The sequence below is a fragment of the Argentina silus genome, assembly GCF_951799395.1.
Source record: "Argentina silus genome assembly, chromosome: 8".
In the NCBI taxonomy this organism is placed as follows: Eukaryota; Metazoa; Chordata; class Actinopteri; order Argentiniformes; family Argentinidae; genus Argentina; species Argentina silus.
Genome location: NC_139662.1, coordinates 13,709,086 through 13,725,050, shown reverse-complemented (window position 1 = coordinate 13,725,050; position 15,965 = coordinate 13,709,086). Strand labels below are relative to the sequence as shown.

General features: G+C 51.1%; 1 protein-coding gene across 1 annotated transcript in view; it reads right to left on the bottom strand.

Moving 5' to 3' along the window:
- Positions 1–602: 602 nt before the first annotated feature.
- The window catches only part of celsr3 (cadherin, EGF LAG seven-pass G-type receptor 3), a gene marked incomplete at its 3' end in the record, with an annotated part of 46,736 nt that continues 31,373 nt past the window's right edge, over positions 603–15,965 (bottom strand). The window contains exons 19-37 of the mRNA XM_083676056.1: positions 15,636–15,730; positions 15,172–15,381; positions 14,435–14,630; positions 13,444–13,596; positions 13,131–13,317; positions 12,782–12,949; positions 12,313–12,439; positions 11,897–12,103; positions 10,869–11,043; positions 10,655–10,767; positions 8,944–9,023; positions 8,613–8,739; positions 8,339–8,455; positions 7,507–7,604; positions 6,500–6,591; positions 6,015–6,188; positions 5,495–5,689; positions 929–1,919; positions 603–630 (exon numbers count right to left, since the gene is read on the bottom strand). Coding sequence (XP_083532182.1) covers positions 603–630; positions 929–1,919; positions 5,495–5,689; positions 6,015–6,188; positions 6,500–6,591; positions 7,507–7,604; positions 8,339–8,455; positions 8,613–8,739; positions 8,944–9,023; positions 10,655–10,767; positions 10,869–11,043; positions 11,897–12,103; positions 12,313–12,439; positions 12,782–12,949; positions 13,131–13,317; positions 13,444–13,596; positions 14,435–14,630; positions 15,172–15,381; positions 15,636–15,730 — 3,533 coding nt within the window. The remainder of the gene's footprint in view (positions 631–928; positions 1,920–5,494; positions 5,690–6,014; positions 6,189–6,499; positions 6,592–7,506; positions 7,605–8,338; positions 8,456–8,612; positions 8,740–8,943; positions 9,024–10,654; positions 10,768–10,868; positions 11,044–11,896; positions 12,104–12,312; positions 12,440–12,781; positions 12,950–13,130; positions 13,318–13,443; positions 13,597–14,434; positions 14,631–15,171; positions 15,382–15,635; positions 15,731–15,965) is intronic.

Sequence of the window (15,965 nt, the reverse complement as noted above, 5' to 3'; positions counted from 1 at the left end):
TCATAACTCACTGATCTCTTGTTCCTAGTTCTATACACGTACATGGTGGGTTTGAGGAAAAGTTCAGGAAGAACGCGGTCGTGAGAGTTTGGGATTGATTTAGGGGAATGTCTCCCTTAGCAACAGTTTCCATTCACACCTCTCTCACATGACCTCACACGGACACAATCTTCAAAAACGTCACAAGAGATTTCGTTTTTCTTCATCTCCGATGAAAAAGATACAAAATGTATAAAAATGTTATGTACAGGTTTGTCTTTTTCTTCTTCTTTTCTAAGGGGATCGATTCCGACCTTTGTGTTCATGGTGACATCTGAGAGGTTAAAGTTCAAGTTCTGTCTGACTCCTACACCCCCTGACCAAACTGGGTGTTTGTGAGAGAAACACTCAACAACGGCACAACTCAACCCAGCGTCTCCGTCTCACTGTCTCTGCCTTTCCTCCACAACACCTTAGTCCTCCAGTATCCCAGAGTGCTTCAGTCCAGGGTGCTCCTTCAACTTTGACCTTTGACCTTGCCCCCGCCCCCCCCCCCCCCTCCGCTGTCCTTATGGTGCCTCCCCAATACAGACATAATGCATTGTGGGATAGGGAGGGTGTCATCAAGACTGTCCTTCACTTCTGTTGACTCTGTAGAAGAGACGAGGGAGAGGGGGGGAAAGAGAGAGAGAGAGAGAGAGAGAGAGAGAGAGAGAGAGAGAAAGAGAGAGAAATCAGTGACTAGAAGTTCACACAACACAATATGAATCACTGTGTTATCCATGCTGATACATCTCATGCACACACACGAGTACACTACTGCCATGTTTACAATCACAATCATCACATTTAACAGCAGGGGTGTGGAGGGAGGGAGGGAGGGAGGGAGGTCAGCGGCGGTGGTCAGCGGTGGTTACTGGTAGATAGAGGTGAGGAGGGCGGGACTTACTCAGAGTCGGGGGAGACCTCAGAGACGCTGTGGGAGGTGGTGGAGTGCGGCGGGGAGGGGGAGGGGCCCTGCACGGTGGGGGGAGGGGTGAGGACGGAGGAGCTGAAGGAGGCCAGGATGGAGGAGAGGATGTCCAGGTGCTCGCTGGAGGGGTGGCGGCTGGGCGGGGCGCCAGGGGCGCCAGGGGCGGGGTACCTACACGAGGGGGCGGAGTCCAGCCTGCCGCGGCGGGACGGGACGGGGGGCTCCTGTGGCTCCTCGCTGATGGGGGGGGGCGGGGAGGACGGCGGGGGCTGGTCGGGGTGCGAGGGCTGGCGGGGGGGCAGGGTGCGGAGCCACTCCCTGCAGGGCTGTGACTGGCCCCCCCCTCCCCCGTTTCCATTCCCCCCCCCCGCGCCCCCGTTGGTCTCCAGTTGCTCTCGGGAGCGGCTGCTCATCAGCGCCCCCCCGAGGTGTTCCCTGGAGGCCTGGCGCCGGGTCAGGCTGTTGAGCTGGGACCGCGACCCCCCAAGGTGGGCCTCCAGGGCCATCCCCAGGCTCATCCCGACCCCCCCAACCCCGGTCAGGTCCTCACGGGAGGCGTGGGTGCTATGGGGGGGTCCGACTGAGTCCAGTCTGTCCCTGGAGCTGCTCAGGTTCTCCCTGGACGCCCGGTCCAGGCCCAGCTCGCGGCGACGTGGCAGCAGGTCCAGGTTGTCCCGGGAGCCCTGGCGGTCCAGTCGGTTCTGGGACCCCCCTCCGGCCTGGCGACCCAAGGGGTCTCTGGAGAGCTGGCGCCGGGCCAGAGAGTCCAGCTGCTCCCTGGAGGAATAGCGGGAGGCGGGCTGGGAGAGGGAGCCTGTCCCAGAGTACATGCGTCCGTAGGAGGCCGCGGGGACGCCCCTGTGGCCCAATGTGGAGGTCCGGTACCAGGACATCTCACTGGGGACTCGGCCCATGGTGGACAGACCCTGGAGGGCCGGGGGGCAGCCCATACGGTTCTTCAATATGCCTGGCAGAGAACAGAGGCAGAGGATGAGACAGAGATAGAAATTATGTTAAATGTGTTTTTCTTGTTGGTGTAGTCTAGACCAGTGTTTCTCAACAGGGGTGCCGTCTGGCATCCTTAGGGGTGCCGCAGAAACGTGGCTGACACTAGGCTAATATAGTGAAATTGAAATAAATGAATGCATCATTTTGGAATCTTTCTTTTAGCTGTATCATACAGTTAAGTAAATCGAGGCACACATCAGAGAAAATAGTTCGGATTAATTTTCTAGTGGACTACCGACGCTGCAATCAGTGTTTGGAAAGTAGGCTGCATGACGTAGGCAAATACTTTTATTTACAGCGCGCGATATCGGATGAGTTGTCATAGCGTTGTGCAGCGGTTAATTAGCCAGCAGCATGGACAAGTTTTTGAAAAGAAAAGCTCCACACTCTGAATACTTTGTTCGTTTGAAAAGCGAACACAGCCGACAGGAGCAGGTGATGTTCAAGTGTGCGAAAGTCTCAAACAATGCTGGAGGCTAGCTACCTGGTAGCCGAAATAATAGCTAAGGCTAAAAAGCCTCACACCATTGCCGAATCAGTAATAATGCCAGCCTGCACGGCTATTGTAAACAAAATGATAGGCCCACAAGCAGCTAAAGAGATCGCAAAGGTACCACTTTAGAACTCTACCATTGGAAGGCGTATATAAATGACATGTCGGCAGACATAGAAGACGTGGTCTTAGAGAAAATAAGGCTGTGTGGGAAATTCTCTCTGCAAGTTGATGAATCAACAGACGTGAGTGGCCACGCACAACTTTTGGGATTTGTGAGATTTATTGATGGAGGAAAAATTCGTGAGAATTTTTTATTTTGCAAGTGTTTGCCGCACAAAACAACGGGAGAGGAAATATACCGTGTCACATCAGAGTACCTTGAACAGGGAGGTCTAAGTTGGAAAAATTGTATCAGTGTCTGCACCGATGGCGCTGCTGCGATGACTGGCAATGTCAAAGGTTTCATCAGCAGGATCAGAGCGCAAAACCAAAATGTTCGCACAACGCATTGTTTCCTTCACAGGGAGGCACTGGTTGCCAAGACTTTACCAAAATATCTTTCAGATGTACTGGACAGGGCAGTGGATATAGTTAATTTCATAAAGGCGCGACCGTTAAAGTCCCGTCTTTTTTCCATTCTATGCGAGGAAATGGGAGCCGAGCATCAGAGCTTGTTGCTGCACACGGATGTCCGCTGGCTCTCACGCGGAAAGTGCTTGGACCGACTGTACGAGTTAAGAGAAGAAGTCAGAGTGTTTCTAGCGGGAGAGAATTCTGCATATAAAGAGTTCATTGCAGATGCGCAATGGTGCGCGAAACTCACATACCTGGCCGATATATTTAAGCACCTCAATGAACTTAATTCTGAAATGCAAGGTAAAGAGGAAAATCTACTAAGCTCATCAGACAAATTGCGTGGCTTCAAGTCTAAACTCACTCTCTGGCGCTCTTGTGTGAAACAGGGGAGAGTTTAGATGTTTCCCCTGTACAGTGCACATCCAAACAGCAAAAAACTTTCTGGCCTTATCTCTCAGCATCTGCAAACCCTTGACGAGAGATTTAATAAGTATTTTCCAGCTGAGACCTTTGCTGGTTTTGACTGGGTTCGTGACCCTTGGAATTCGTGCGCTTTGGAGAGCGCAGCCGACCTGCCAATGCAGGCACAGGAGCAACTGGCAGAGATGAAAGAAGATCGTACATTAAGGATGAAATTTCAAGATATGACATTGGATACATTTTGGATATCATTGGAAAAGGAATACCCGATAGTGTCAAGTAGTGCCGTTGACATACTGTTACCCTTTTCCACGACATATTTGTGTGAACTGAGCTTTTCGAGCTTAACCTGCATCAAGAATAAGTACAGAGAGCGCCTGAGAGCTGTGGACCAGGAGCTACGTGTGTGTCTGTCATCCATTCCTGCGAGAATAGAGCGGTTGTGTGCATCCTCCCAGGCCCAAATCTCTCACTGAGAGTAAGTCACATTTACGCCCCCCTGTGTGTGTGTGTGTGTGTGTGTGTGTGTGTGTGTGTGTGTGTGTGTGTGTGTGTGTGTGTGTGTGTGTGTGTGTGTGTGTGTATGCGTGCGTGTAAGAGTAGTAGGCTACATGCGTCATGCATTTGTTGTTCGTCAGAGACAGTGTGTGTATTCTAATGATAATCAACATTTAAAAAAATAATATATATATATATTGGGGTGCCTTGAGATTTTTTATTCATGCAAAGGGTGCCGCGACTGAAAAAAGGTTGAGAAACACTGGTCTAGACAGTGAAGAGTCTAATTCAGTGGCTACAGTTCACTACGAAGGCCTAAGGCAACCGAGACAAGTGTGTGTGTCATCCTCACAGTGGTCCTTTGGCTGTAAATGTTCTTGTTCCTGTGTCTGTATATATATGTGTGTGTGTGTGTGTGTGTGTGTGTGTGTGTGTGTGTGTGTGTGTGTGTGTGTGTGTGTGTGTGTGTGTGTGTGTGTGAGTGAGAGAGAAAACCAGACAGTGCCTCTTAATATTAGGTATACTTCAGCAGAGGCTGGGGGCGAGATGACTATGTATGTGTGTGTCTGACCCGTGCGATGGGCTGTGTGTGTGAGAACCAGACAATGCCTCCAAATATTCAGTATACTTCAGCATAGCCTGGGGCGAGTGTCTGATCCTTGTGGTGGCGGTTAGGCTGTGTGTGTGTGTGTCTGTGTCTGTGTCTGCATGCTTGCTGTGTGTGTGTGTGTGTGTGTGTGTGTGTGTGTCTCACCCTTGCGGTGGTGGTTGGGCTGTGTGTGTGTGTGTGTGTGTGTGTGTGTGTGTGTGTGTCACCCTTGCGGTGGTGGTTGGGCTGTGTGTGTGTGTGTGTGTGTGTGTGTGTGTGTGTGTGTGTCTCACCCTTGCGGTGGTGGTTGGGCTGTGTGTGTGTGTGTGTGTGTGTGTGTGTGTGTGTCACCCTTGCGGTGGTGGTTGGGCTGTGTGTGTGTGTGTGTGTGTGTGTGTGTGTGTGTGTGTGTCTCACCCTTGCGGTGGTGGTTGGGCTGTGTGTGTGTGTGTGTGTGTGTGTGTGTGTGTGTGTGTGTCTGTCTCACCCTTGCGGTGGTGGTTGGGCTGTGTGTGTGTGTGTGTGTGTGTGTGTCACCCTTGCGGTGGTGGTTGGGCTGTGTGTGTGTGTGTGTGTGTGTGTGTGTGTGTGTGTGTGTGTGTGTGTGTGTGTGTGTGTGTGTGTCTCACCCTTGCGGTGGTGGTTGGGCTGTGTGTGTGTGTGTGTGTGTGTGTGTCTCACCCTTGCGGTGGTGGTTGGGCTGTGTGTGTGTGTGTGTGTGTGTGTGTGTGTGTGTGTGTCTCACCCTTGCGGTGGTGGTTGGGCTGTGTGTGTGTGTGTGTGTGTGTGTGTGTGTGTGTGTGTGTGTGTGTGTGTGTGTGTGTGTGTGTGTGTGTGTGTCTCACCCTTGCGGTGGTGGTTGGGCTGTGTGTGTGTGTGTGTGTGTGTGTGTGTGTCTCACCCTTGCGGTGGTGGTTGGGCTGTGTGTGTGTGTGTGTGTGTGTGTGTGTCTCACCCTTGCGGTGGTGGTTGGGCTGTGTGAGGCTGTTCTCGTCTCCACTGGTCAGAGCTGTGTCCGTCTGGTTGTTATTGGCGGCGTCCTTGCTGTGGTCAGCCCCTAGGCGGCGCTCTGAGCCCCACTTCTGCAGCGAGTGGACCTCACACTCCTCTAGCGCTGGCCAATAGGAGAGCATGTCATTGCCATCCAGGTCTGACACACACACACACACACACACACACACACACACACAGGGACAAATACCATTGGTTAATAATCTAATACAATATGTGCTATTGGTCCATTTAAAATAAAAAATAAATAAAAATGAAACACTTTTAAATCAGGTTATCCCTAGATGACACATACTTAGATCATGCATGAAAAATGTTATTGATTTATGGATGTATGCATCTGACATTTTCACTGTGTGTTTCTGCATGTATGGCATTTAAGAGTACTATAAGTCATATATTATAAATGTCATTGATTTATGAATGTGAGTTTGACATTTTCAGAGGTGTGTGTGTCTGTATACCTTTGGTGCCATTGTGGGCAGCTTCTGTGAGTAGCCGCTCGCTGTGATTCGTGCGTTTGAATCTCCGCTGGATGCGCCCGCGGAGACGGACGTTGTCCTCGCTCTCGGAGGAGGGGATGGAGAGACTACGCTCCTCCTCCAGGGAGAGGTCCGAATCTGAGTCTGAGTCCTCACCTGGGGGGGGAGGGAGGGAGGGAGGTGTGGGGGGAGATAAGGGAGGGGGGGGGACAGAGAGAGGGGGAGACAGAGAGAGAGGGGTGGGGAGAGGGAGAGAGAGAGAGGGGGGGAGGTTATTTTAATTTCCTTGTTGTTATAATTTGCTTTGCATGTCTTGAATCAATCTGAATTAATTTGAGACACAGGAGAGGTGTGTGTGTGTGTGTGTGTGTGTGTGTGTGTGTGTGTGTGTGTGTGTGTGTGTGTGTGCATGCGTGCGTGCGTGTGTGTGTGTGTGTATGTGTATGTGTATGTGTGTGTGTGTGTACCTCCGTCTCTGTGGAACATAGCCACGTCGAGGTCTGTGGCGCCAGTATGACCCAGATTGTGTTCCAGAGTTTGACGGGCCAGCAGGTTCTCTCTGTTGGAGAAGAGGAGGTGTGAATCATGGCACTTACATTACACACACACACACATAGACACACACACACACACACAAACACAAACACACACACACGGACACACACGGACACACACACACACACACACACACACACACACAGGGACACACACACACAAATACACGGACACGGACACACAGACACACACACAAACACACACACACCAAACGGACAAACACATACAGACACATGCACACACACGGACAGACACGCACAGACACATGCACACCCCCCCCCCCACCCACTCACCCCCACCCTGCTCCCCCCCGACTACCAAATTAGCCATGCACCATATACTCTAAGCCTCATCCTACAGAGATACACTTCCCGCGCCAACATACATCAATGTTCCAGTTCACACAACCAGTATCAGTCTCCATGTCCACTCCCTAGCTGCTCCCTCTTTGTCCTCCCTGAGTGCTGCTCCATATACAGCGTGACCGGTGGCCTAGTAACCCAGCCCCACTGACAGAAGAGATGCAGGAGGCTCCAGCAGAGAGGGGTCCACACACTAACCTTTCCCTCCAGGCTATTGGGCATCTCAGCCTGGAATAACAACCACCGAAAACTGGCCTTGGGTGGGAGGGAACTACCTGAGTCATTTGTCATTCTTTGATTTGAGCCTATCACATCAAGAGACGTGTGGTGCACTTTGGGGAAGTGCTGTAAGAGATGATTGATTGATGCCAGGGAGAGCCAATGGCTATTTAGCGATCTTTGTATTGGGTAAACCGAGGCCAAGTTTGACACACACACGGATGGACGGACTGACACACACACACACACACACGGACAGACACACACATAGACACACACACACATGCACACACACGGACACACACACACACACACACACACACACACACAGTACCTACCTAGCGCTGCTGACAGAAGAGATGGTGGAGGTTCCCAGGGTGATACGGTGCAGGCCACTCTGTTCCAGCAAGGATGCGTTGGTGTAGGGGTTCTGACCCTGGATAAACCCACGATGCAGACACACACACACACGCAGACACACACACACACACACGGTCAGGTACATTCACCAGCAGCACACACTCAAACACAGATCCATAGAATGAGATGTTAACGCATCACACACATTATAATAATGCAATTGGTCGAAACTTCAGTGACTAAAACTTCTAGACATTAACTTCTAGAGTCAATATGAAGGACGTGGGCTAGGCTAGGGCGCTAGGTTAGGGTGCCAGGAAGTGGGCTAGGCTAGGATGCTAGACGAGGGCACTAAGCTAGGCACTAGGCGAGGGCGCCAGGCACTGCAGAGTGCATGGAGGAATCTGGGTCATGTAAAGCAGCCTAAGGGGGTTACGGGGATGGGAGGACAGGACTGATGTGGAGGATGTCGATCGGGGGTGGGGGGTGTGAGATGTTATGGGGGGGGGGTTGTGTAGAGTAAGATGGAGCTGAGTGCAGATCTGGCTTGAATATGTGTGTCAGATATTGGAACATTTTCAAAGTTAGCCTGATTTCGCTTGGGTGTTTCATACTTGGGACCATTCCACTTCTTACATTTGACTGGGCACACTAAATCTAGCCCAGCTCAAAAGTTTGAGAGTACAGTGCTTGACAGATGTGTTCTTTTTTTTTTTTTTACAATTTGATACGTTTTTCAGCGTAAAAAAGTATCAAATTGTGAACCAATTTTTTACAAAAAATATCTAGAATTCAAGATACTGTACTCACAGGTATCTGGGGGGCTCGGGGAGGGTCTTCATTGGGGCTCTTCTTGCCCAAACAAGCCTTCCAAGCCTCCTGGACCTCCATGTTCAGCACCGTGAAGACCAGGAACACAGCCACACCCTGGGGAGAGGGGAGGGTTAGTACTGTACACACACACACACACACACACACACACATAGACACACAAATAGACATAGACACACACACGCGCATGCACGCACACACACATGCACGCACACACACACACACACACACACACACTACAGTGATTTAGTACCTGCAGTAAGCATAGTACCACGAAGATATAGTGGAAGGCCAGGATGCTGTTGTTGACAGCCATCAGACCAAAAAACCATGTACAAGTGGCCAGGAGGAGCAGGAGGAAGGCACTACGTATAGTGGCACTGGAGAGAGAGAGAGAGAGGGGAGGGGGGGGAGAGAAAATAACAGAGAGGAGGAAGAGAGAGAGAACAGGGTCAACCTTAGTGGGTTAATTCCCTTGTGTGTACTGTACTGTTCTGTACTGTATACTGGATGCACATCTGTTCCTCATGAGTGGAACTCAGCTGTCATCCATCGATGTGAGTCTCTCTCAGACAGACACTCACATGACAGGAAGTTTCTTGGTCTCTTTCTGGGAGGGGTTGCAGGACATGCGGGCCACGATGAGGAACATCCCTCCGTTGATCTGCAACAAGGACACACAGGTCAGTGGTCAGAGGTCACTGAGACTGGCTGAGAACAGAGATGGAGTTACACAGACACAGCTCTCTAGATATACTCTCTCTCTCTCTCTCTCTCCCTCCCTCCCTCTCTCTGTCTGTCTCTCTCTCTCTCTCTCTCTCACACACACACAGGCAGATATGCATACAGAGGCAAACCATGATTGATGGAGAGATATACATACATACTAAGGGAGGCTAGTGGAGGTTGAAATTGGAGGACGGACTCCTTGTCACCTCATCACACGTGTTTGACACCATTCCTCATTCCGTTCCATGCATTACAATGAGCCCGTCCTCTGATTTCTACCTCCACCAGCCTCCCCTGGTACATACAGAGAGAGAGAGAGATACAGCCCTCGAGAGACAAACGCAGTCACTCTCTCTCTCTCTCTCTCTCTCTCTCTCTCTCTCTCTCTCTCTCTCTCTCAGACCCAGGTGCATACAGAGGCCAACCAACCATGACTGATAGACATATCCATATTTATGAGGATACAGGTGGATAGGACAAAGAGGTCAGAGCCCAGACAGGCTTAGAATAGAACTACACATACACAGATACAACCTCTCTAGACAAACACAGTCTATCTCTCTCTCTCCCTCTCTTTCTCTCTCTCTCTATCTCTCTCTCTCCTTCTCTCGATCTCTGTCTCTCTCTCCCACCCTCTCTCTCTCTCTCTCTCCTTCTCTCGATCATTGTCTCTCTCTCTGTCTCCCTCCCTCCCCTTCTCCCTCTCTCTCTCTCTACCCCCCCCCCCCCCCACCACCACCCTCTCTCTCTCACATACCAGAGGCAACATTGACTCATAGAGAGAGACACTGATATTCATGTGCAACACATCTCTGCTCTACAGAGACGGGCAGACGGTTGTCAGGGCTCAGATATGATAATGTGAGGGTTTCTAGGAAGGGAGGGGAAAGAGAGGCAGGTGTCAGAACTAAGACGAGAGCTGCGGGAGACGCTAACACGTCATGTGAGATAAACACAGGTAGTGATATTAAGACAGCTGATTTCTCCCCACAGAATATAGGGGGGGCGCTGTGGCATCAACATGAAACTGATATTTACAAAATGATACTTTCACTTGTCACTATCTTTCATCGCCAAATCGTTATTAAAAGCAAAAAAAAAGTGAATACGTGTAGTGTAGTGTGAGGCAGACTGTGAGAGACACACACACACACACACATGTATATATATACACATGAAACACGTCTAAAGACAGACGAGACAAGGAGACAGCTGTCAGATTAGAACTGAAGAAACTATAATATAGACTGACAGAGACCGAGGCAGAAATAACACACTGCACATCTGCTGAGAGACAAGGAGTGTGTGTCTGTGTGTGTGTGTGTGTGTGTGTGTGTATGCATGCGTGCGCCTGTGCCTCTGTGTATGTGTCTGCAGAGAGACAAGGAGGCAGGGGAACCATCCAGAGAAAACCAACCTAGTGAGCTACAGTGTAACAGGAGTTTCAAATGAAGAGATAGAAATGGATGGATCAAGGAGTAGAACTACTGAGAGAACTGCTCTGCCATCAGGGTGTGTGTGTGTGTGTGTGTGTGTGTGTGTGTGTGTGTGTGTGTGTGACAGTACCAGGATGACGATGGCGATGGGTCCAGCGAAGCTCCAGATGAGTTTGTCGTAGATGGAGATCCAGCAGAAGTCTGGGTTCCCATAACCCTCTGGGTCCAGACCCACCGCCAAACCTGAGGAGAGAGAGGGTGGTGGAGAAGTGAGGAAAGCATTAACAGTGTGTGTGTGTGTGTGTGTGTGTGTGTGTGTGTGTGTGTGTGTGTGTGTTCCATACCTGTGATGATGGCGGGCACGCCCCAGCCTATGGCGTAGTAGAACCTCATGGCGCCGTAGTTGATGTTGCGTGCCTCTGTCTGCATGCGGTAGACGTGGAGCCCCTCTACGAACAGCCAGGCGAACGTCGCCATGAAGAAGTAGTGGAGCAAGATGGCCACCACCGTACACAGGAACTGAGGAGGAAACAGACCAGAATCAGAATACAAGAACGGAGAGAGAGAGAGATAGGAGGAAGACCGATCAGAATACAGGAACAGAGAGAGAGATAGGAGGAAGACCGATCAGAATACAGGAACAGAGAGAGAGATGAGAGGAAGACGAATCAGGATATAGGATCCCATAACTTCTATTTATCCATTCTTCTCAGATCTACAGTGGTGGCTAGTGAGAAGGGCTTATTCTATTTTTGATAGAAAGAGAGAGAAAGAGAGAGGAGAGAGAGGAAGAGAGAGAGAGTGAGAGAGATGGGACAGACCATTCAGCAAAAGAGTGAAAGAGTGAAAGAGAGAGAGAGAGGCTATGTAGAGAGATAGCAATCTGTTCCATCTCTGTCACTCTCCGGGGCTGTGTATGTGAGAACCACAGTGCAAAGCTCCAATCAAGCCTCCAGCAGAGAATCAAAATAGAAACAGCCTTGGCAACAATACAGCCAGACATCCAATTTGTCCACCCACTCAGACAGAACAACGCTCCCAAGCATGGCAGACATGGAAGGGAGTCTTCATGGTAGCTCTACTGGCTAAGAATCTCATGGATTCAAGCTTTCGTGGAAAATAAATCTATAGTGTATTGACACACACTTGCTGCACACGCCTACTGTACACGCACAGAATTCCGATGAGCACTGAGCACCGTGCACACACACACACACACACACACACACAGGGGCACGCATGAACAGACAGACATTCTACAATCCTACACGTGCACACACACACACACACGCACATGCACACACACACACGCACACACAGACCCCCCCCCCCCTCACACACACACCCCCCTGCCCCCCTCACACACACTGACCTGCTGTTCCGTGTGGTTGATGCCGAGCAGGAAGACGAGCTCGGAGAGGAGCATGGCGGCGGAGGTGTTGGAGTGGATGCTGCGGGTGTTGGACTTCAGCCCCCGGAGGCAGGAGAGCACCAGGACTGTCATCAGCAGGGCCAGCATGGACACAGACAGGGACGAGTAGGTGACCAGGGCCAGGGTCTCCAAGTCCCCCTCCAGCTGCTGCTCAACGGGCAAAAAAAAGAGCAAAAGAGAGAGAAAAAGAGTGTGAGAGAGAGAGAGAGAGAGGTCAGTGTTTTAAGGGTACCATTCTTGTTACTGTAAATGTGTGTGTTGAATTGAAGCTGTGGCAGGTAAAGTTAAGGTGAGGTGAGGTAATTGGAGCTGTGGCAGGTAAAGGTGAAGGTAAAGGTGAGGAGAATCCATCTCACCTCTCTCTGGGAACTGTCCATCAGAACACCGAAGGTGCCCAGCCTCTGACACTGACAACGCACGTGAGAGGTGTTTCTGTAGACCACCATACAGTCCCTCACTGTCCAGCAGCCCCCCGCCTCAAACCTGGGGGGGTTAGGGTTAGGGTTAGGGTTGGGGGGGGGGGGGGGGGGGTAGAGGGAGAGAGAGAGGGAGTGAGAGGGAGAGGGAGAGGGAGAAAGAGATGAAAGAGAGAGATAACAGCATTAGTCACATTCAAATCTTCTTCAAGTATCACTCTTTGATCTCTCTAACGAGGCAAGTCCCACTGATCTCTTTTGCAGAGGGAGCTTTGAAGTTCATGTTTGAATGTGATGCATGCAATGGATTTATGGCCGTTTTTAATGTGAATGTAACTGACATCCCAAATTAAGCTCCTTTGGGAAAACATCTTTTTTTATTTTTCATGAGTCTAAGTGGTCCGCTCACGGGCTGCTATGGTTCCATTGGACACACAGGGGCTTGCTGCGATTGGCTGTCTCCAGGAGACGGAACTCCAGAAGCAGGGGGGAGTCGAGTGGCCCCCCCACGAAGGTCTGGTTGTTGTAGACGGACACACTGACCACTGGGGAGTTCATTACAGGGTGTCTGGGGAGTCTGGATGGGGTGGGGGGGGGGGAGGGAGAGAGGGGGTGGTTGACGTAAAATTAGAAAGGGTACTAAACATTGCATAGCTCTGATTTCTACCTCCACCAGTCTCCCCTGCACTGGATGCACACACACACACACACACACACACACACACACACACACACACACACACACACACACATCTTACCTGACGCCCCGGCGGTCAGCGTGGTACTTGGGAGGGAGGGCTGCTCCCAGACTTCTATAGATCAGCATGATGACGATGGTGAAGGGCGGCTCCGACAGCGAAACAGTACGCCTGGCAGAGGCATACTCTCCGGTCTGATTGGCCAAGATACTGACAGGGGCGGGACCTATGTTCTGTGGAGCTGCCACTGGAAGAGGATGTTAGTGAGCAAGTGTGTCTGTGTGTGTACAGTATCTATGTGTGTGTGTGTGTGTGTGTGTGTGTGTGTGTGTGTGTGTGTGTGTGTGTGTGTGTGTGTGTGCGTTCTTCTTACATGAGTGTTGTCGTTGGGGCACCAGGGCCGTAGGGGGCAGCACCACGTGTGTGTGAGGGTCCCAGAGAGCTTGGCCTCGGAACAGAGTACTGTGGTAGCGAGGGAACCGCCTCCGCACGTGTGTGTGGTTCTCCACACGGTCCAGATTCATCACTACAACACACACACACACACACACACACACACACACACACACACACACACACACACTAATACTTGAGAAAAAAAATCACCCCATACAATACACTCCAGTAACTCCACTAGACATGAGCTGTGTAGAATGAGTACTTGACACAGCAAATAGACAAGAAATTAGGAGAGGCCAGTAGACATTGGAGGACAGGCTCATTGTAACGCAGGGAACAGAATGAGGAACAGTGTAGAATGAGTCCTTGACACAGCAGATACAGGAGGAATAAATGACCACTCCACAGGGTGGGAGAACCCACTCAGAACCAGCACACGCTCCAGCTCGGAGCACGGCAGCGGAGGGGGTAAAGAGCAGGGAGAAAATGACTACTACTGCTGCTGAATCATTCTCCTAGAGAGACCAATTACACACGGATTTCTGACCCCAACTGTCTGGCACAATTGGCAGTTTGGCAGTTGAAACATCTTCAATGAAGTCTCCACTGAAAGTAGGGATTAAGTTCAGGACTTGCTTTTAATCTGGGTCAGGCAAAACACATTGCACTGTAAAGCGCAGTGTAACTTAAAGGGCCATAGAGAAAGCTCTAGCCCCTCTCTCTCCTCTCCTCTCCTCTCCTCTCCTCTCCTCTCCACCTCTGTCCTCTCCTCTCCTCTCCTCTCCTCTCCTCTCCACTCCTGTCCTGCCCTCTCCTCTCCTCTCCTCTCCTCTCCTGTCCTGTCCTGTCCTGCCCTCTCCTCTCCTCTCCTCTCCTCTCCTCTCCACTCCTGTCTTGCCCCACCCCACCCCACCCCACCCTGCTCCACCTCACCCTGTCCTGTTGCCTGGGGGGAGGTGACTCACCGATGTTGGGTGCGACCAGGGCCACAGGGTTGAGGTAGGTGAGCTTCATGTTCTGGGCCAGGGTTTGTGCGTACTGCTCCAGCAGGTCAGCCAGCCCCCCGGCCCCTCCCGTGGCCTGGGCCTGGGTCTGGGTCTGGGCCCTCCACAGGCCGGCGCTACCCGGACCCAACAATGCACTGCAGCCCCGGATCAGGTTCTGGAGAGGAAGGAGGGAGGGAGGGATGGAGGGAGGGAGAGGAGACATTGAGACAGGCAGCAGAGAGAGGAGGATAAAAGAGGAAGAGAAAAAGAAAGCGGGAGGGGAGAGGTAGAGAGAGGGAATGAAAATATGGAAATGAGAGAAAAAGCAAGATGATATAGGCAGCAGAGGGGGTGGATAAAAGAGTGACAGAAAGAGAAGGCAGGGAAGAGGAGAGGGAATTTAAGCGAGAGAAGGAGAGAGTGAAAGAGAAGAGAAGAGAAGAGAAGGGAAGAGAAGAGAGAAGGAATTGCCACTGACATGATTGCAGTTCAACAGTTAGAGAGAGAGGAGTCACATCACAACAGACGAGATCAAAGGCGAGATGAGAAGCACTTCACAGAATCGCTAGACTATCTCACAGTCTCCTAGGGACTGTGGTTCCCTCATTCTACACACACACACACACACACACACACGCACACACGCACACACACACACCGGGTGTTCTACAACGACTACTACTACTACCACCGTTGTTGCCATGGCAACCCCATACCTCGTTGAAGTGGGCGTCCTGAGTGGCGGTCAGACCGAAGCCTGTCTGCAGGCCCTCGAAGGTCAGGAGGCGGGACAGGAGACGCTCGGCGATCTGGAGGTCGTTGCCGTAGAGACGGGGTGTGGCCTCCGTGACGTCGCGGAGCTGGTGGGCCAGCTTCTTCTCGATGATGGTGCTGAGCTCTGTCTCGTTACGCTCCACGGACTCCAGCTGTACACACACACACACACACACACACACACACACACAGGCACAGACACAGAGTATTACAGTAATAAAGTATTAGTAGAGGATTAGTAGAGGATTACAGTAATGAAGTATTAGTAGAGGATTAGTAGAGTATTACAGTAGTACAGTAGTAGAGCATTAGTAGAGTATTAGTAAATTATTAGTAGAGTATTAATAAAGTACTAGTAGAGTATTAGTAGAGTATTAACACAGTATGAGTAGAGTATCAGCCTCACCGCAGCGTTGAGCTCTACGAAGGGAGGAGAGGTACAGTTGTACAGGTCAGGCTCCAGCCAGCCTCTCTCTACGTCACAGTGGCGGATAGCAGCACCTGGAGAGGACAGGTACCTGAGTCAGATACATGTGACCAGCCGGGGTCAAACCCCAGTCTAAAGACTGTGTTAGCCTGCTGAGCTCAAGCCTAGGCATTAGCACAGGAAGTCCCAGGTCTTCAGGTCAACCTTGTAGGTTGTTTGTGTGGTGCTTTGAACCACCTCCTTTTCACACACATACCGAGACATTAGTGGAGGCCGGTGGAGGCAGAGGTCGGTGATAAACGAGTGTTT